This window comes from Tasmannia lanceolata, unplaced genomic scaffold, assembly GCF_043159265.1.
Source record: "Tasmannia lanceolata isolate RefF3 unplaced genomic scaffold, GAP_Taslan_0.1 ptg000044l, whole genome shotgun sequence".
Lineage (NCBI taxonomy): Eukaryota > Viridiplantae > Streptophyta > Magnoliopsida > Canellales > Winteraceae > Tasmannia > Tasmannia lanceolata.
In genome coordinates this window covers 18,634,947-18,655,588 of record NW_027518721.1, presented here as the reverse complement: position 1 = coordinate 18,655,588, position 20,642 = coordinate 18,634,947, and the positions used below count along the sequence as shown (strand labels likewise).

Below are 20,642 nucleotides of genomic sequence, written 5' to 3'. Positions count from 1 at the left end.
AAGTCCATCTAAGACTAACATAAGGGCCGTTTGGATACACGGATTTTAGAATTTTGGATTTCTTCGAAATTGTAGATGGAAGACAAGAGAAGAAGGAGACCGTCCGTTTCGCTTCTGTTTAGAATCTTGGATTTTAAGTAAGAAGTCCCGGTTTTAGAAATCTCTCCCCCATCCTGAGATTTCAAAAACCTGAAAACATGGGATGATCTCCTACTCTCTTGTTGACGGAAAGTGTTGGGTTTAATTCCAGCCCAATAAGGGCTTATTTGGAATTTGTTTTAACTAGAGGGACAATATGGTCTTTCTATACCAAAAAGCATTTCTCTAAGTGTAGCCATAATCTTTGGCAACCAAAAGAACAACAAAAATAGAAGAAAAGAGGAGTGAAATTCGCAAGAAATAAGGTTTCTGTGCAGCAGTGATCAAACCGACGATCGGATGTCGATCCGTGGTCCGATTGAGCTGATTTTTGGACAGCAGGTTCGTGACATCTTGATCTACATTCTGAACGATTGGATTGTGATTTGGAGTTCTCTAAATCAGGTTTCTGGGTCATTTACAGACAACAAATTTTCGGTGAGATTTTCACAATTTTCTTCACCTTTTTTCTTCTTGTTTGGAGTTGATATTGTTGCTCTATCTTCACTCATATTTGTGGATTTCATTGTTGTTGGATTGTGGGATGTTTATCCCATTGATGATGTTGAGAATTAGGTTTTGTACCTAAAGTATTATAGTGGAGATTTGGGTGGACTCCGAGAAAGGTCCCGTGGTTTTTATCCTTCACGTTGAAGGAGTTTTCCACGTAAAAATTCTCGTGTTGATTGTGGTAGTTTGTTGGTTTTTTTGTGGTTAGTATATTTCCATTGTTTGTGTTCAATTGTTTCCTCACAGGTTCGATCAAAGCGGGAAAGGGTTTTTTCCCAACAGAAAGAAGGGCGACAAATCAGAAAATGACGGCGGGTCTCCTTCTCTTGTCTCCCATCTACAATTTTGAAGAAATCCAAGATTCTAAAATCTGCATATCCAAACGGCCCCTAAGTGTTAGTAGAATGCTATGAGGGGAAGCGATGGATGGAATGGCCCCTGCCTGGAGGCCTTGCATTTTGAACCTGGCCTCTGCACTTCCACTCATAGTTAGCAAAACGTGATTAAGGCAAAAAATGGGACAGTAAAAATTCTAGTCTGATAAGATTTTGGCTCAAAAAACATAGCAAAAAAACTGTAAAATAAATGAAAACATGAAAAAACACAGTTAATTAACAAGTTTAAAATTTTGTATTTAATAAAAGCATTTAATACGATTAGAATGTGTTTAAAATGCATTTTAAAAATTTCCTTATAACGGAGGTTTATTTTGTTGTAAAAAGTTTTAAACAGAGTATTAAACAGCGAACCTACAAAATACAAAATTTTTTTTTTTTTTTTTTGAAAAAAGGCTTTTTACAACAAAGTTTTGCTCACTATGCTCCCATCAAGTGATTATATGATATGTAATTAATTAATTAGGCCAGAGTGATTACATGATTTAATTGAACGGAACAGTTGTTAAAGTGGACATTAAATCATTAATTGGCCACATTAATGAATGTTAACATATTGTATTGAGACTTAGAATCTATGTAGACCAAGTGGAAGAATTTAAGAAAGCTTCATTTCAAGCTAGCTAGCTACCCTTCTTAAGATCTTACTGTGGCTTTACATGATCTTGTATTCTTGAGAGATTTACTGTTAAAATTTTAGTATTTAGTAAAAAATTTAATTTTCCAAACTTCTCTAAGAAAATTCCTACAAACCAAACAGGGCCAAAAGAAGAAACTTAACTATCTCAAAACTCAGTGACAAAACTTGTGTTTTGCATGAATATATTCGCGTACAATGCATGATGTTGTCATGTAGTTTTATATCTTAGTGGCTTCCAAAGTGGCCTTAATTTCCTACTTAATTATAAAATCAAGTTAAACTAATCTTATTAGCAAATAAATACCGATTTTGGTAGCATCCAAAGAGGCCTTTGATTATGGAAGATACTCACATCACCATCTAATTTGTAGCACATATTTCTTGTCCTTTTGCTCTGTAGCTTTGTAGTGATTTTTTGCCATAACCTTGACAAAAGAAAATTCATTTTACTATTCCTGCTTGTCCTTTTTCTTTGTAGCTTTGTAGTGAATTTTTCTGCAGAGTGAATCTAATACTATTGGTTGCAGATTGCTTCCACCTACTGTTGGATTTGTTATAAAAATTAAACAGGAAATGGCTTTGGAGTCTTTTTCTCGCCTAAATATTCTATGTGCAGAGTGCTACAACCTTGTCTTCTCTCTTCTAATCCTACACTCATTTAGATTGATGTATTTATTATAATAATGTGAAATCTAGCTTTGTAGTGAATATAGATAGCCTTGTCATTTTAGATAGGGAACTCATATAGCCACCCCTTGTGAAAATGAGACCTTATTATCAGGAAAAGGCAAACAAAAGGAAGTGGAAGCTTACCATGCATAGACAAGGATCAAAGACAGTTTTGCTCGAAGGACAGAAAAAACCAACAGTCAAGGATGATTGAAGTGCTTATAAATTTTAGTTGGTGCAACTGATGCTCACCTAATCCTTATAGAATGAAAGAGGAAGTAGGAAACAGAACTAAATGCTCTGTTTTGGGGTGGTTAATAAGTTGACAACCTTATCAATCTGAAAAATGCTCTATGAAGCTATCTGAAGATCCTTGGCAATAATAAGACAGAACCCATATCTGAGACTAAGAAAGTCATTGAATATGAGCTCCCAAAAGATCCATGACATATGACCATGGGTATTGTTAGCTATCTGCAGCATATGGTTGTTGAACAGACATGTATGAATTAGTGTGACAGTGCATTTTTTAGTTGACCAACATGCTTCTCTACAAATTTGGCATAGCATGAGTGGTTCTTAAGGGCATGTTTGGAAACCATGAAAAATTATTCCATGGAGTATTAGTGGGACCAGTTGTGAGAGATGGGCTGTGGAGGAGGGAGGGGGAGAGACTTGACAGGGCACAAGTGGAGAGAGAATGGAGAGTGCATGAGAAACCCCTGAAAAACAGGAAAAAAAAAAACGCACTACTTCAAATTGGGGGTTTTTTTTCTCCTGTTTTCATGGACTTTTCATGCTCCCCCCCCTTACTCCCACCTCTCAAGGCTCTCCCTCTCAGCTCATCTTTCACAATTGGGCACACCAATATTCCATGGAATAATTTTTCATGGTTGCCAAACATGCCGTAAACAACAACCTTAAAAAAAATCTCAAGTGTATGAAAATCTTGACTTTCTGTATTCCCATGGCAGACCCATTACAAGCTTAAGGTAGACATTGCACGCTGGTATGACATACTATCGATACGTTAGAACATGGCATACTAGAAATACATTAGAAAACAAAGGAAAAAAATAGAGAAGGAAGGTTAACAGGAAAGAAATTACCGGTACGTACAATGTTAAAGAGAATATAGATGATTTCCAACTCAAAAGAAATGTTACTTGCCCTCATTTCCAACTTTTTTGATCATCGATTTCGGGAGGCATCAGACAGAATGACAGAACTCACATTCAAATCTTGGTTTCTTTTAGAAGAAAGGCGGCACCTAGACCATTCTTCCAAACTTTTGCGGTGAAGATCATTCATCCGAATGCAAGGCCGTCGTTCTCGGATTATCTTCTCCGCATCTTTCCAATCTTCAGCCACACCCAGAGCAGCTAAAAGGGCGCACATTACTGCAACACTCCTCCCATGACCTGCAGGCTCCCAGGATATATTAGCTAAGTAATTATTTAGTGACAAACCTCTAACTGGTTCACAAAAGAATCATTATAGGCCTATCAAAGTCAAAAGAAAAAGACACTACTGTGCATAGACATGGTGGATAGAGAATGCATTGTTTTATAAGATACAGAGAGGGAATGAGACTTTCAATAGAAATGAATGACACGTGTTTTGCTCCCATTATGAGATAATTTCTCAACCTCCACATTCAATTGTATCAAATGCAGCATGTTTCCAGTAATCACTAACATGAGAGGGTGGATATGACCATGAAAACGATTTCCATGAGCCAGTCAGATGGTATGAAATGAATACACACAAGAAACTCATTGATCAAAAAATTACTTATCCTTGAGAAACTTGTTTCTCAAAAAATGATGCACCCAATTGATACTGGAAAATTAATTCAATCATTTAATTGGGCTGAAGAGGAAACCCACAACCTAGACTATTGCATGGAAATACAAATACGAATTAAACACTCTTTCTTCAAAGAGAAATGATCCAGAGTAACACAATGTTGAAATCTGCATTGGGTGAATCCTATCACCATCTAATCAAAATCGAACTGTGACGAAAAGTGGCCCAATTGATGCCAGCAGCACCTAAGAAACCAAGCAAGATTCGATTTGATCGGACGGTGACTTGACATTCATGCAAATTTTCGTTGTTGGTGTAACACACTAGATCAAGTATCAAAATGACCGTGTCGGCCTGAGCAAAAAACTATACATATCACATATCAGTCAAGGCCACAGCGAAAAAAGCTATGATTTGTGGGCATGGCAAGAGTATCCCGTGTCGACACGGACATGAAGTGTCGAGGATGGCAACCCCCTATGATTAGTGGACACAATTGGATACAATAAATATAACATTGGAGTGTTGGAGATGGCAACCCTTCAAAATTGAGAAACAGGGATATACTCAAACCAATATTTACGATTAGTTTACACAATAGGATGCAGTGAATATAATATTGGAATAAGAGTTTGGTTGATAAAAGGGGTAAATACAATATTCAATAATAAAACAGAATGTCGCACTTGACATGGTACAAAAATGTGTTGGCATGCCCACATTAAGTTTGACACTTCTAGCAGTACATGTACAAGTGTCGAAAGTAGTGTTGACACTCATATCACTGTCGACACGACGACATGTGTCAATAATAAATTCAAAATGTCAGCTAAAACATAGAAAAAAGAAAAGAAAAGCAGAACTCCATTAATTATTTTTTACATAGTTTGCTTAACAAATAGAATAATGATACGGTAACCGAGTAGGGGACCGAGTGTGGAACTGAACAAATAGCCTATTCCCACATTAGCAATCTTGCTCCTTGATTTTTGGCTTTTTATCCCGTGAAATGGTAAAACTACCCCTACCCTGCCATGTGGCATGTAGGTATTTGTTCGGTTCCACACCCGGTTCCACTCTCTGTCTCCATAGCAGAACTCTAACAAATATCCCATATTTTTTAAATTTTTAATAGGAAAATGATATGGAGACCAGTAGTACGACTGAGCAGGAGTCCAACAATGAAAATGTGCCATGCCTGCAAAAAAAAATTACTTTTTTGTTGATTCTCCTAGACCTAAGGGCATGCTCACGTCACTCGTGAATTTGTGGCGGGAACCCATTTGTTCGGTTTCCTGCTCGGTCGTACTCTAGGTCTCCCTAGCGTTACTCTTTTTAATATGTTTTATAATGTTTCCAGTGTATTGGCATTCCAGTCAGGCCTATTTTTCTGCTTTTAGACATTTTTTCTATCAACTATTAGAACCATAAGTGTAGAAACAAGGAAGGTTTCAAGTTTCAGTTTCGATATGTGTTTCATTCGTGATGGAAATGGAAACATGTTGGTTTTGGATGGAAATTTCGGTGGAAATCCTGTAAAATCATGGGAACATATGAAATTTTAGTGAAATCATCATATAGATATTTTTTTGTGGCTATTTAAGTCGGGGCCCAATATATGTATTGTTTGGATAATCCAATAATGTAGGCCCAGGTTTTAAATTTCAGTTTCGGAATGCGTTTCGGTCCTCATCGAAACCGAAATTTCAGGCGAAATTCCGTCGAAATCCGTAGAAATAGAATAAAGTAATGTTTTATCCCGTAGAAAATTTCGGCGAAATTACCAAAATTTCGGCAATTTCGGCTGAAATTTCGGGATAATATTAAATAATAAATATCCTTCAAATTTTAGGGATATTCCTTAAATTTGAAATTTCGATCGAAATTTTGTAACGTTTCGACTTCACCCTGTTTTGGTTTCGCTCTCGATTTCGGTCGAAATTTAAAACCTTGCTTGCATGTGCATGTGGGCAGATTAGAATAAGAACCTCTACAGATCAGAGATTTAGGATCATCTAATGAAGATGAATTTTGAGGCACATCCTACTAGAGTCGAGGTCTGATAAATGGATGATTTGAGATTAGAATGCACGATATTGTTCCAACTTCCAAACATGCATGACAGTGCATGCCATTAGGTGTTCGATGTTGTTGAACCAATATGGATAAATGTCGTGCAAAAGTGACGGTTTTTTAGTGTGTATTTGCCCTTATTCTAGCATTTCCTTAAGTTTTATTGTAAATTTCCATCATTTGCATAGGTTTTAATAAGTTTCCATGATCTTACAGGATTTCCAACGAAATTTCCAACCGAAACTGAAATGTTTCCATTTCCATGGTGACCAAAACGCATACCGAAATATACCGAACTGACACTTGAATCCATGACTACATAAGTAACACAAGTATAAACACAAGGATCAGGGTAAATGAAAGTGAACACAAACCCACAGATATGTGGATCAAGATCATAGAGATGTAGGTGTAGCTCAATAACAATTAAAAATCAAATATTTTAAATAAAAATGCAAACTAAAACAAAATATAAAAATAAGCAAGTAAATAAAAAGAAGAAAAATAAGCAAAGAGATGCATTACTTGTAGATCTAGCCTCAAAACATGCCAAAGCATCAAACAGGACTAAAAAGAACCCGAGCATACACTCGAAGATACAAAAAAGGGAAAAACAAAAGAGAAAATAAGCATAAGCAACTACTAGATATCATCAAATCTTATTGAAAACATGCATATTTAATGAACAATGAAATTTTTAATGTTGTCCAATGATTCATGACAAACTCAAATATAGAAAATCCCCAATTTTGTGAATCCACCTTCAATTCGTGCTTTGGTTTGTGTTTTTTATGCTTGAATTAAGTAAACCTTGGTACGATGTATACAACCTTTATACCAAGAGAAAACAAGAAAAAATGCAAATAAATGCTGAAATCTATGGAAAATAAGTGGCTGGGGTTGTATTTCTACTCAAACCCAGGCCCCTAAAAAATCATGCGACCCTAACCCCTATACGAGGTTGTACCAATACCACACCAGCCAATCGGGCCAACATAAGCCTGTGTATCGGGTTATCGATGATATAGTCCGGCATGTTGTTCCATTCACCAGATCATTCCTATTCCTTAGTGGAAAGAGAAGGCAAGTACAAAAGATGTTAATGATGATACATCACTTTTAGTCGATGTTTACATAGAATAAGAACAAGATCACAGGATAAGGGTATAAGGTTGGGTAAGGCACTAGTGCATATATGCAAATGTGGCATTCGAAGAAAAACTAGGTGTTAAGAGTACAAGTTACTCGATGAATGCACATAAACAAGTACTATGACCTCCTTGTCTACACATATTTTGAGAAGTATCTCCCATAAATAACTGCTATTCTCTAGGGGAGCTGTCATATGGTAAGGGTGCATGTGTTTCTTAAGGGAATACATTTAGTGGAAAAAAGTAAAACGGACCATTTGCTCAATGATCCAAACCATTCACATGTTGGTCCGCAACAGAGGTGCCACGGCCAAAAATACCTCACATCAAGCAAGCCTAACCTTCCAACTTCCACCCTTCAAAAAGGACTCAGAAATAAAAGGCAAATGATCCACATTCATCAAAACACTCACCGAAAGATCAGAGTTAGAATAATAAAACAGTTTTGATAATAGAATGAGTGCCTCCGTCTGTACTTCTGCCCACCAATGTATCTCCAAGGGCATACATCCACACTTAACATATAAAAGATACCCATAAGGAAACAGTGATAAACAATCACAAGCAACAGCAGCAGGTGAAATAGAAAACAGTGAAAAACAATCACAAGCACCATATGTTCCTTCATTGCAAACTAGCTAGATACATTTGGAGGGAAAAAAACAATTTTTACTTTTGGCCGGATGAGTTGATGATCCCCACAGGTGGAGAAAAAAATGAGATTGATTTGGATGGCTGACAAAAGAAAGAATTTGTTTCTTGACTCCGACCTAGTCCAACCGTATTTGACAAAAAAATTTGCAGGCAATCTGATTTTCCGTGCAATCTGTATGCATTGTCAAGCCAGCTCGCAAATGCAAAAAGTAAAGCACTAAAGAAATAAAAGAAGTGAAGAAGAGAGAATGAGGAAAAGAGAGTGCTTGACCTCCCAACCAGGAGCATATACATTGTATAAGCCTAGATTGCCATATATGTAATCTACTAGAGACCTGTAGATACTAAAATTATCCAAGGAATCAAAAGATACAATTCCTTGATTTCTTACGCCAATTTTCACTTAGTACATCATTCGATCAAGGTGGGGTCAATGAAAATAAGCCAGACTTTTGATTAATGGATCGGATTACACCTCCTATGCATCATGCTACAAGTGAGACAGGTGAAAGCTAAATCACAGTAACAAGAGAATTTATGGTGTCCAAACCTTTTATTTCTAGAGGGTTTGACACCTTAAAAACATCCAAACCATTTTTTTGGAATATCCTAACTCTTCAATTTATAAACTACAAAATAGACAATCCATAAAAAAAGCTATGGTGTAAATCTTCAAAAATCAGATTATTTTTTGCTATTGCCCATTGATTGAAGATCCCATTAGGAAACCATAAATTGTTTGCGTCCATCAGGAAACCAGAAATTGTTGCTTCCAAGAGGCCTCACTCACCATTCCGGTGTCCAAATAGGGGATGCCTTATTGTACGTCAATTAAAAAAAAGATTCAGATAGAATACCCCCAATTTAAAAAAACATCTTAAAGAAAAGATTCTTTAAAAAGACATAAGAAAGCAATACAATAATACACTAAGACTATCTTCTTTCAATGTTAAAACAAAGAATTCGTAAGAATTTTATGCAAGTTTGGGTCTTTGGGTATCCAGAGAAATCTCCTTGGTAGAAGACTGGTAGTTTTACCAAACTTGTCGATTTCCATGGACTAAGAATTTCTCATTTCTTTGATCTTAGGCAGATTGATGGATCTTTTCTTCTTGGTTTTTATTTGTTCCTTACTATTGGTGTCTTTTCTGTACCGTAGTTTGGTGACAACGCGCCTTAGAGAATAAGATGATTGAAACAAACGAGGAAAAAAAATTGAATGATGATATTAATTTTTTTTTCTTTTCTGAATGACGATAATACGTTTTTTTTATAATGACGAAAATACTTTTGAATGAGGCTTTTCCAATCTCTATAAAATAAAAAAGGATTGAAAGTAACACGAAGGAATGACCGAGAGTGATGCTTGAAATTCCCTCTCTATTTCAACCCCTGTTCTCCACTCCGCTCACTGTTTACAATCCAAACACCTGATTTTGCGGAGACACAATGGGATATCATTTCTGATTCCCAATTCCGGCAATCCAAAGCCACCATAGAGTTACTCCTCTTGTTGGAAGAGGTGTAAATCTTGGCTTTTACCAACAGGCTATGTAGTTGATCCTCCAGGGTGTTTGTCAATCCATTCCTTCTACTTTCTTGAAGTGGGTGGTTGCTCTCCATCTCCTCTCACAAACTTATGGAGTGCTCCCATTTTTCCAAGGCTCGAAGCTTTTTGTTGTCCAATGTTTCTAAGTAAGATCGCCACTTCTGATGTTTTGACAAGGAAAAGTTTTTGATTGGAAAATATGTGCATGTTGTGTAGACATAAGGAGACAAGAAATTAGCTCTTCATCTATTGCAAGCTATCTCGAAGGATGTGGATCACGGTTTTGAGTTTCTTGGGTATTATTTCCAATGGCTCCTATTAATCACTTTACTCAATGATGAACCGGGCAGCTTTGAGAGAACAGTGCTACTAAAGTGGAGAATGGTGAGAGGGTTGGCCCTGTAGCTCAATGGTTGAGGTTTTGTTTCTCAACCTTGAGGTCGAAGGTTCGATTCCAGCTTACCTACCCAAAAAAAAGGTGGAGAAGGGTGAGGTGGCCGTGTCGTGATTATACTTAATTTTTTACCTTGCAAAATAACTTAATTTTGCTGACAGCCTGTTGTGCAATCCAAGGCCTAGCAGGTTGAGAAGGAGTGTTTGGAGATGATATAGGTGATAGCAAAGGCCTATTCCGGTCTTTTTACGTATTAAGGATTCTAATGACGCATAAGCGAATTCCTTCGTTGCGACCTCCATGGATTCTTTAGGGACCTTAATGGAAATTTGTGGATAGAAGAAGATTACTCTAAAGTGATCTTACTATTAAAAAAAGAAGAAGATTACTCTAAAAGTACGAGAGAAGCAAATAAGGTTGCTAACTTGCTAATTCTAATGAGAGAGAGTGTGCAAATAGATTTGATCCAAGCACGGGGCAATCTCCACCCCATTTCTGATTTCTTCCTTCTAATAAGGATCTGCCTCAAGAGAAATTTTAAAAACAAAAAGAAACAAATCATTGAAATAAATTTTCCTTCCTAACCTAAGGAAATTGAATCTGGACGACAAATACATGTTGTTTCTAATATATATCAACTGGACATCCACAAAAATGACATGTATTTAAAAGGTAAGCAGAATATAGAAAAAACTTAACCTCGTCTCTATGCAATTTCCATATTCTAAATATGCGGAACAGAGATATGATAGTTATTTCCATGTGGGTAATGCTCAGGTGAAATAGCTTGTAATCCATGCATGCAATCCCAATAAGAAAAAAAGAATGGGTTCTGAGCAACTTACAACAGAATAAGAATTCATAGATAATGACTCAAACAAGATAAATCATGACGACTTCCTAGTAATTCCCAAATTGAAATCGCATGTTATCTATTATTAAAAAAAAAGCTATGTTTTGGGGACACGGACACGAGTGTCGTGTCTCGACACGGCCACGGAGTGTCAGACACGCCAAGCCTCCAAAATTTAGAAACGGGGACACGGCTAAAATAGAAAGGATATATATGATACAACAACAAATATTAGTTAAAGAAGAGCTAAAAGAGTTTATAATCAAAGAATAGTTAGTAATAAAAGTGGTAAACGCAATATGCAGTAATAAAACAGAATGTCACACTTGACACGACACATAAACATGTCCACACACCCACATTAAGTCTAACATTTAAATCAGTACATTTAAAAGTGTCCAAAGGAGTGTCGACAAGGGTGGACATCCGTGTCGTGTCGGACACGGCAGGACACGTGTGTTAGCAGTAAATTCAAAGTGTAGGCCAAATCATAGAAAAAAAGATGTGTTCATAGAAATTCAGTCAGACAAAATGTGACAAATGCTGGGTAGTTATTCATGGAAGATTCCAAATGAGAAAAACTAAAATAAACTTCACATACTGCAATACATAATCAGCAGCAAAAAAGAAAAAGCAAAATGCATACCATAAGCACAGTGGATGTATACTGGTTTTTTATGGGACCTATGTCTGCTAGCCCACCGAACGGCTGATTCAATCTCCGATGGTTGGGGCGCCCTTGTATCCCAAGTGGGAATGCACAGATAAGCATTACGTGAGAGATCTGAACTTCTTGGGAGCTCACATGTGCAATCGATAATTGCGGGTTCACCAGGTGGCACCTCGGCCGATGAAGAAGGCCACCCTCCAACATATACACCTTCACAAACCTCATTATACCTCGGTTCCCTGCTCAACAATCTCCTCAAGGCTGAAAACACCCGAATGAATGCGAGAAACGGACCAAAAATAACCATTGACCAAAGTGGAAAGCTCCCATCAGAGCTCTTACCCAAAAGAAGAGGAACATTGACGGTGGGATGAGACGCAATAGCAATCAAAAGTGCCACTAAAGAGGCATGTAAGAATGGTAGAGAAAACAATCTCCAGTTAGACTCTCTAAGGTAATGAAATGCAAGAAACAAAACAGCTGCCTTCAATCCAATCAGTGTTGATATCCCCATAGTTTTTTTTTTTCTAGTCCTGATTTCGCTTTTTTGGAAGAACACTTATTTCCTTCAATGTATAGCTCAGTAGTCTCAAAAGAAGAAACAATCTAAGTCTTCAATTTATAGCTCAAATTGCTACCCAAAAATGATCTTTATCTGGGCTTTTGAATGTTTTTTTCTTCCAACTTTCTAGCATAAACAAGAAGAAAACAAATGTAAAATAAAATAAAATAAGCAATCACCCTCTAAATTGTTACTTTGTAGCTGAAATAACACTTCAGAGGGAATTATTTCCAAGATTCTAATCTGGGTTTTCGTGAGTAACAAATAAAAAGTGAGGAACAAATAAAAAATCCCCAAATTCGTTCTCTTCTCAATTACGCAACTCCCTCTGAATCATTAATGCACGTTATGAAATGGTAATCCAAAAGGGGATTCTGAAAATATTTCGATTAGGGTTTATCCATAATCTTTCTCTCCCACAACCTACTAAACAAAATAGAAAATGAAAACAATCACAAAACCCTAACCTGCGCACATGAAGAACACCTTCTGATTAGAAAATAAATAAACAAAAGTTACCTCGAGTTTTCGTCCTATGAGTTCGAATTTTTATACTGATCGTATGCTTCTATTCAACGATAGAATTTCAGAAAACAGAAGCACGAGCTCAATCATAAAACATGGAGACGAATGTAACAAACCCAAGCATGGTATCCCAAGAGAAGGAAATGATACATTTGAAGCTATCTCAGGTCGGGTCGGGTCAGTTTTAACTTTTAACCATGGTTTGAAATTTCGGTTCGGCATAAATTTCGGACCTAGCCCATACCGAAATTTCGGTAAAGATGCACGAAATGTTGATTTTTGGGCCGATACGTTTCGCCAATTTCGGTTTCAAAACGTTTCGGTTCGGTCTTGACCAAAATCTGAAGCATGGTATCCCAAGTGGAGCAGAGGGTTGCAACTTGGGTCGTGGCGGGTCGGTTTTATTGTTAAAAAAACCTAAGATTCCTAAACCCAACCCTACCCAAGATAGTGTCCGGTCTAAAAGCGCAGTCGGTCCGTGCAAGTGTGTGTGGAGTGGAGAGTGTGCACGCGCAGGCATGCCAACCTCTCTCGAGGCAAGAAAATTCGGAAACTCAATTCAAGGAGTTCAACGCCGAAACGTTTCCATCCCCTGGGATAGGATTTCAGAAGATTGAGAATAAGCGGGGAATGCCACTTCTTTCATGGGCTCCTATAGCTTTACACAGATGTAAATGACTTTTTAGGTGCAAACGCAACGCTAAAAAGTAGGGATGTTGACACGCGAAGAATGTGAAAGACATGCGGTTGGTCGATGCGAACGCAAATGACTCACATGGTCGACACACTGCCCGATCCAAGCTAAACGACACAAACGAAACGCCAGTGCGAGGGATAATTGAATTAAAAAAGAACTCAAATGAGAAGCTGAACACGTCATTTCCTTAACCAAGAGAAAAGCTAAAGCTACAGAAAAGTAGAAGTACAAATGCTGGAAAGCAAAGATAGAATGCTAATATATATATTTGGATTTGGTTATGGGACTCCTTCCTTGGAGACAGACACCTTCTTATATAGCTTTATTCGGGTAACCGTTCTTCATAACCCCATGTTCTCTTGGAGGGAACTTTTTAACCTTATTCTTATCATCCACCTTCCCACGATTGGCAACTGTAGTGCCACATCCTTGACTCAGTCCAACCAGATAGTATCTTGTTAAACCGGTCCCACTTGACCTATTATTGTCTTTAAGGATGAACATGCTCTGATGGGAAAAACCTTCATTAGCTACCCATCCTTCTAGGCTCATATGCACGCAGGGTGTTTCACACATTCACTATATGGCAGCGTGGCATATAACTCCGTTGACCCATTCCAAGCGAACCGGTATTTGACAACTCGGTCTTAATGACCGACTAAATCCCAAAATGGGTATAAACATTGCACCCCACATTCCTTTGGTCGGCGAATAGAGACCGATGGAATGTAGCTTAATCAAACGTCGGTCATGCAGTTATGTCATCATGAAGCTTTAGACCGATATAATTATTTTTGAAATCCCACCGTTTTGTCATGTGAAGTTTTGCGGTTGAGTCAGGACATGTGTCACCTCGAGACTGTAAGTGCCTCCTCGAACTCAGAAATTGCGCTTGGGAAATGGCGATAATCATGGCTCTCTCTGAATCATTCATCTTCTATCGCATCGAATATTAGCCGAAATAACGTCCCTTAATCAATAGACATTAAAAAAATGTAACACACTTCAGCCCCTTAAGTCTTGATTTCGTCTACATATATGGCTCCACCAGGTTAGGGAGTTTGCCCCTATATCAAGAGTTGTAAGTAACTCTGGTGATCCTCATGGAAAGCCATGATCATCTTCTTTCCTCTTTCTCCTTGGTTGGTCTGTCGGATTCCATCTTGCCCTTCTAGAAGCAGCGTTGGTGCTGATTGCCCTGGGGCACTGATGGCCCTTACGGCCCTTCCCACTTTGGTGGCCATTTCCCACATGTTGGACTTTTAGTGCCAATAGGTAAAGTGGTTTTCCGAATCAGGCCATTTTCTGCAAAAGGTCTTTGACTTGATCTTCTTATTATATGACAGCGCCATCTTTAGCTTTTTGTCATTGAGGTTTTCTAGAACTGGCAACCTTGAATCTGATAAATCTTCTAGCTCGGTAAGCATGGCTTGTGTATAATCATCTGCAGAAACATCATTCTGTACAGCCATTCTAAGATACTGAATAATGACTTCCATTGATAAAGCTGCATAATGCCCATAAGTTAGAGCAAATGGGGAGTCCCCATGCTTGATTTCTTAGAAGTCGTAAGCCCACAAGACTTCTGATAGCATTTCATGTCAAGTACTTGGATTGTCGCCAACTTCTTTTCTAAAATCAACTTCAAGGACTTATTTGTAGATTCGGCCTTCCCATTGACTTAGGTGTAATATGGATTTGAATTAATAATCTCAAATCCATATTCTTTAGCAAAGGTGACCACTAACTTATCGGTGAACACAGTTCCTTGATCGCTGGTAATGGCATGCGGTAGAATTTATGGATGGTATGTTCCTTTAAGAATTTTATAATATCAGTCTATGTAATCGACTTCATAGGAACAACTTCTACCCATATGGTAAAGTAATCTGTAGCCACTATTATCAAGCAATGTGGGTAGATTTTGCCTATTAAGTCAATCGCCCATCCTCTAAATAGCCACAATTTAATAATTGGGTGCAATATTGTATTCGGAACATGTTGTACCAGCTCATGTTTTTGGCATGGTTGACATCCTCTTGCATATTGAATTCAGTTTGCCATGATTGGACCCGATCTCGAGGCGGGTGGCGGGATGAGACCCCACGGCCTCTCGATCTCCACATGAGTTGGGGAGCTCCGCAGTGGCTCTCTCAAATAGTTCCATCACAGCATGAGTCTATGGTATATGCAATACCACTTGATTCGGAGTAAAAACTAGGAACCAAGTCGTACCAGACTGTAACGTCCCACACAGATCTAAGGATCTAATGGGAAGCTGAAAAGAAGAGTCACCACCAAGGATTAAGGCATGGAACCCATAAAGTACTCTGTGCAATGGATAACCAAAACAAGAAAGGGTCCGTGCCTGGTTACGAGTGGGGAAGGTGTTAGGCACCCTATTCACTCGAGAAAACTCAGTCTCTTATACCATTTTTATTATTTTTGAAGAATTTTAGGCGAAAACATGTGATGGGAACCTACATCGCTGAGAAGAACAACCTATCTAAAAGCATGCATGGCTTGGGGATGGGCAATCATATCAAAAAAAGAAAGGGACAAACATCCATGGGCTAAGGAGGGTTGATATCAGTATCACCTGACATTGGAATAGATACTAGAATCCGCTGTCTCCCCTCTCTCTCTCTCTCTCTCTATATATATATATATATATATATATATATATATATATATATATATAGAGAGAGAGAGAGAGAGAGAGAGAGAGAGAGAGAGAGAGAGAGAGGAAAGTGAAGCTACACCGCCGGTGTAGCTAACTTAGCTACACCGCCGGCTTAAAATACAATGGGCCTACATTGTTTTGGTGATCCAAAGAATTCATTTGATTGGCCCTCACATAGATAGGGTGTCCACCAAAAATCAGCTCCATAGGATCATCTCAACCCTACGATTTGTGGAGGCAAAAATGAACGTGTAAAAACCTTCACAAATTTGTCCATTTTTGCCTCCACAGTTTGAAGGGTTGGGATGATCCTATGGAGCTGATTTTTGGTGGACACCCTATCTATGTGAAGGCCAATCAAATGAATGGTTTGGATCACCAAAATAATGTGGGCCCATTGTATTTTAAGCCGACGGTGTAGCTTCACTTTCCTCATATATATATATATAAGCCGAATACATACAGAATCTGAATCAAATATCCTCACAACCCTCATGGGGAGGCGGAGAAGACTAGTACCAATCCAATGTCAGATAACCTTGATACCTGTCTCCACTAATCCTAACTCATCACATCTAGTCCTAACTCATTACATCTAGGAAAACAGTAAACATACACATGCATGCTACAACTACAAATATCATGAGGAGATATCAAGAAATATAAAATAAGCAGGTAAAACTACACTAAGCAGGTCATCAAGAGATGATAAATAGGTAAATGCTACAGCTAAGCATGTGAATAAGCATGTAAGCTAAGTAAGAAAAAGATAAGTAATGCTACTGCTAAGCAAGTGAACAGATATGTGATCAAAACAATAAAGGAAAAGATAATGCTATAGCTAAGCATGTGATCAAAACAAAAATAACAAGTGGTGCTATAGCTAAGCATGTGATCATAGCAATAGTGAAATAGATAACACTATAATCGAACATTAATAAACATGTGATTAAGGCAAAGCTATACATAAACATATGAACACACAAATCAAAGAATCAAAGAATCAATAAAAAGGGTTTGCGAAAGAAAAGAGGCTTATAGGCTCGAGAGGGCAATCGTCCTTACCTACAGCCTGTGTCCAGTGAAATCAACTCTCATAAGAGTGTTGACTTCAAAGTGTCATCGTCGACAACAACCTTTTTTTTTTCTTGTTATTGGTTGAAAACTGTTTTTCCTTAGGTTTTCGAAAACCGTCTTATTAGCTTTACAAACAAGCTTTGGAAAAGGTTTTATGTTTGAAATATTTGAAATGATTTTTGCTTTAAAAGGTTTGAAAAGTTTTGCTTAAAATGTTTGACTGGACTTGGGAGGACCCAAGCTGCCTACGTACCCTATGGAAAGGGATCAAGCCAACGTAGTTCAGAAACAACTTTTCGAAATATGTTTTTATTGTTTTTTTTACCTTTTTTGTATCTTTTAGATTTTTCAGTGTTTTTTGTATTTTCATGTATTTTCACCCTTTCAGCTGAAAGGAACCTATAGAACCACTCCCCGTGATCCACAGTCCGGCGGAGTGTCAACACTACAAACAGAATCCCTAGAGCTAAAAGGGGAATCCCTAACAAGTGAACTAGAGTCCCACTATAAATGAAATGATCCCAAGAAGAATAAGAATCTAACAAGACTGAGCTAGTCGCTAATGAAAGGAGATAGATACCTAGAGGACAGACTCCTAGGCTAAATGACAGACTTCTAATCTAAAGGACTGACTCCCTAACTAAAAGACAAACTCCTAGGCTAAGGACAGACTCCTAGGCTGAAGGACAAACTCCTAAACTATGATCCTAAGGGGAGTTGCTAATATGACTAAAGCAAGTCTCCCAGAAAAAAGAAGAGACAACTGAGGTGCTAATGAGACTGGGCAAGTCTTCTAGATACAGAGATGGGCTCCAAGTGATCTTATCATTGCCCTTGCAAGGGCAATGATAAATAGGATAATTAAATGATTGAGTTAGCCCCTAATTAATAGGGGGAGTGTTCTATTCATGAGACTAGGATAGTCTCCTAGGAGTGACTCGCTAATGAGACTAAAATAGTCTCCTAAATGGGTGGGCTCCATGAGTCCATATCATCGCCCCTGCAATGATGGATAGAAAAACTAGATGGGCTCCAAGTGTCCATATCATAGCCCCTTGCAATGATAGGAAAAATTACTAACTACTAAGAATGACATCTAAGAGATTAGTCTCATATAGAAGAAGAAAAGATACTATGAGACTAACCAAGTCTCATTAAAGAGTAAGAATAGGAAAACCTTTCAAAGTAGTGTAACCTCTTTCCTTTGTAACAAATTAAATGAGTAATATAATATAAACTTATAGGTACAACTTTTTTTTTATGTTAATCTTAGTAAGTCACATAAAAGCATGGAATTTAAAATTTAGATATCCTATTATGCTGAATGAATTCCATGATAAAGTTTCCTTACTCCATAAGATATGTCTTGTAAATGTCTCTGGAAACTAAGTTACATACTTTATCAAAACCTGATGGTGCGAGTATCAATAATTCTTTATTCACTTATACCAATGATCCTAGCTTAGGCCATCATTGGCCTTTAACGTTTACAATTTCAACTCATGGCAACATTATAAATGTTCTGGTAATCTTTTAAATAGACATGGACCTCGTTCTACATCATTTCACTGGATAATCCTCTACCCAAAATAGGTCTCTACAATAGTATAAATAACCATACAACAATGTCATTCATTACTGATTTTACAATATTCAAACATGTACAACACAAATAAATCAAAATTATTATGATTTCCAACTATGTTCTTCTTCTAAAAAATAGAATCAAGCATAAGTAGATAATGGAACCCATGAAAGACTTACTCGAAGGTGGAATTTACAGCAGTCATATAACCGGCTCACTCAAAACATGTATTTCATTAAGATATTACAGAATGGTCAACAAAAGGCAAAACTGTTATGATATTAACAAGTCAATGAGAACAATGACACATTATTCTGTTAATCAGAATGTAACATTTTAAAGTCATGGCATTAACACTTTAAAGTGAAAATCATATAATAAATATCATATGAATTAAAGAATGAACCTATTGATCTCCCGATAAAAAAATTTATCACACCTTCACATGTTATTTAAAGCTATGAGGCCCAATTGTTTTCATAACCTGAACAAATTTGCACTGCTTAAATGAACATATTCTCAGTTGAATGGATTCAGCAAGAAGAAAAACAAAAGCAGGGTATACAGAGCTTAACTCTGAGCCTCTACATAAACTTTTGTGCTTCAAATAAAAACAAATAAGGTCACTATCCTTGTTAAAATGAAACATTATCTATCAGACCATGATAAAATACATTTATAACCTTGCTTGAACATCAACTTCCCATGATCTAATACTAATCACTACCATATCTCATTAATGATGTTAGGCATCCTATCATTCATTTTTCAATTAGAACATCATAATGCTATTAGAGTTGTATGTTTGGATCCAAAAAAATGAAAAAAGCTATCCTGAACTCAAATACACACATCACTACACCAGTGCTCGAATTTGTCTATCTATCCATGTCATATTGTTTATGAAGCTAAAGGAAATTCAACAACACTACTTACACACAAAACTAAACACTCTTTTATTCCTCATTGCCTTCACATATACTGATCAAGTGCTAAAAGGGACCTACTAGCTAATATATTATCCAAGCAATTAGAAAATTCACAGGTTTGATAGGCTGTGTTTATAAAACATTAAAAACATACTTCGATATCAAAACTAATCTTCTCCAACCTTCATATTCAATATCAAAGCACAGACAATAACTAATATGATCCACAAAAATCAAATTGGAACTCTAATATCAAACACTTGATTTTTATCATATCTTCGAAAGGATCGAATCGAAATCCTAGGGTCAAATCATTATTACTTTTCTACCACAAGCCGGTCTACATTTCTAATCTTTCAAATTTGAGGATCAATACTTTGCTTAGAAGATATTCCATCACAAGAAAATAATATCACAGTTTCAGAAGAGTTCTTACAAGAATTTTGGAAGAAAACAGTTCATGACATTACATCAAGCATTCACAACTGACTTAGTATTATTTTGCGTCAAGTTCATAAATAACCAGAACATCTATTTGATGACACTACTTAAGAAATCTGGGGTACTATATAAACTCTTGACAATTGAAAATAAACTCGAACAGATTCAAATTACTTAACTAAAAAAACTTTGAACTCATTTTTTTCTTCAATAATCTAACATGAATAGAAGTTCAATCACATTATGAAATATTTTTAACTCTAATCCAGTCGTTTTGCACTCTCAACATTCAAAAGCAATATTTACAGAAAACAATACCAGATCGAAGGGATTCTTTATGCTAATACAAATGAATCTCTAAGTTTTTCATTTTATACTAGAATTCATACTCAAGTTCTTTAAAACATGCCAAATCGTCATCATAATAACAAATTACCATTGACAAGAGGCAAAATTAATACAATAGCAGAAGAAATTACCTGAGCTCTTGTTCGAAAATACTCGGAATCAGCTGATGCTTACAAAGATAACACCGATTACAAGGAAAGAGATTCAACTCAAATCTTATTAGATCCAGTCAAGAACCGAGCAGATCAATAATTTGGTAACAAAAGTAATAAGAAAAAGTTGTATTCTAA

At 37.0% G+C, this 20,642-nt stretch overlaps 1 protein-coding gene across 2 annotated transcripts; it reads right to left on the bottom strand.

The window, feature by feature from the left end:
* Positions 1-3,331: 3,331 nt before the first annotated feature.
* Positions 3,332-12,761, bottom strand: LOC143863550 (uncharacterized). Of its 2 annotated transcripts, XM_077374257.1 has the most exons (3): positions 12,587-12,761; positions 11,482-12,193; positions 3,332-3,773 (listed from the first exon to the last, which is right to left on the bottom strand). In XM_077374257.1, the coding sequence occupies exons 2-3, from the start codon at positions 12,017-12,019 to the stop codon at positions 3,544-3,546; spliced, it is 768 nt and encodes a 255-aa protein (XP_077230372.1). In that variant the 5' UTR covers positions 12,020-12,193; positions 12,587-12,761; the 3' UTR covers positions 3,332-3,543. The 2 variants fall into 2 exon arrangements, with proteins under 2 accessions (XP_077230372.1, XP_077230373.1); XM_077374258.1 differs by having other exon boundaries at positions 11,482-12,761.
* Between the last annotated feature and the right edge of the window lie 7,881 nt (positions 12,762-20,642).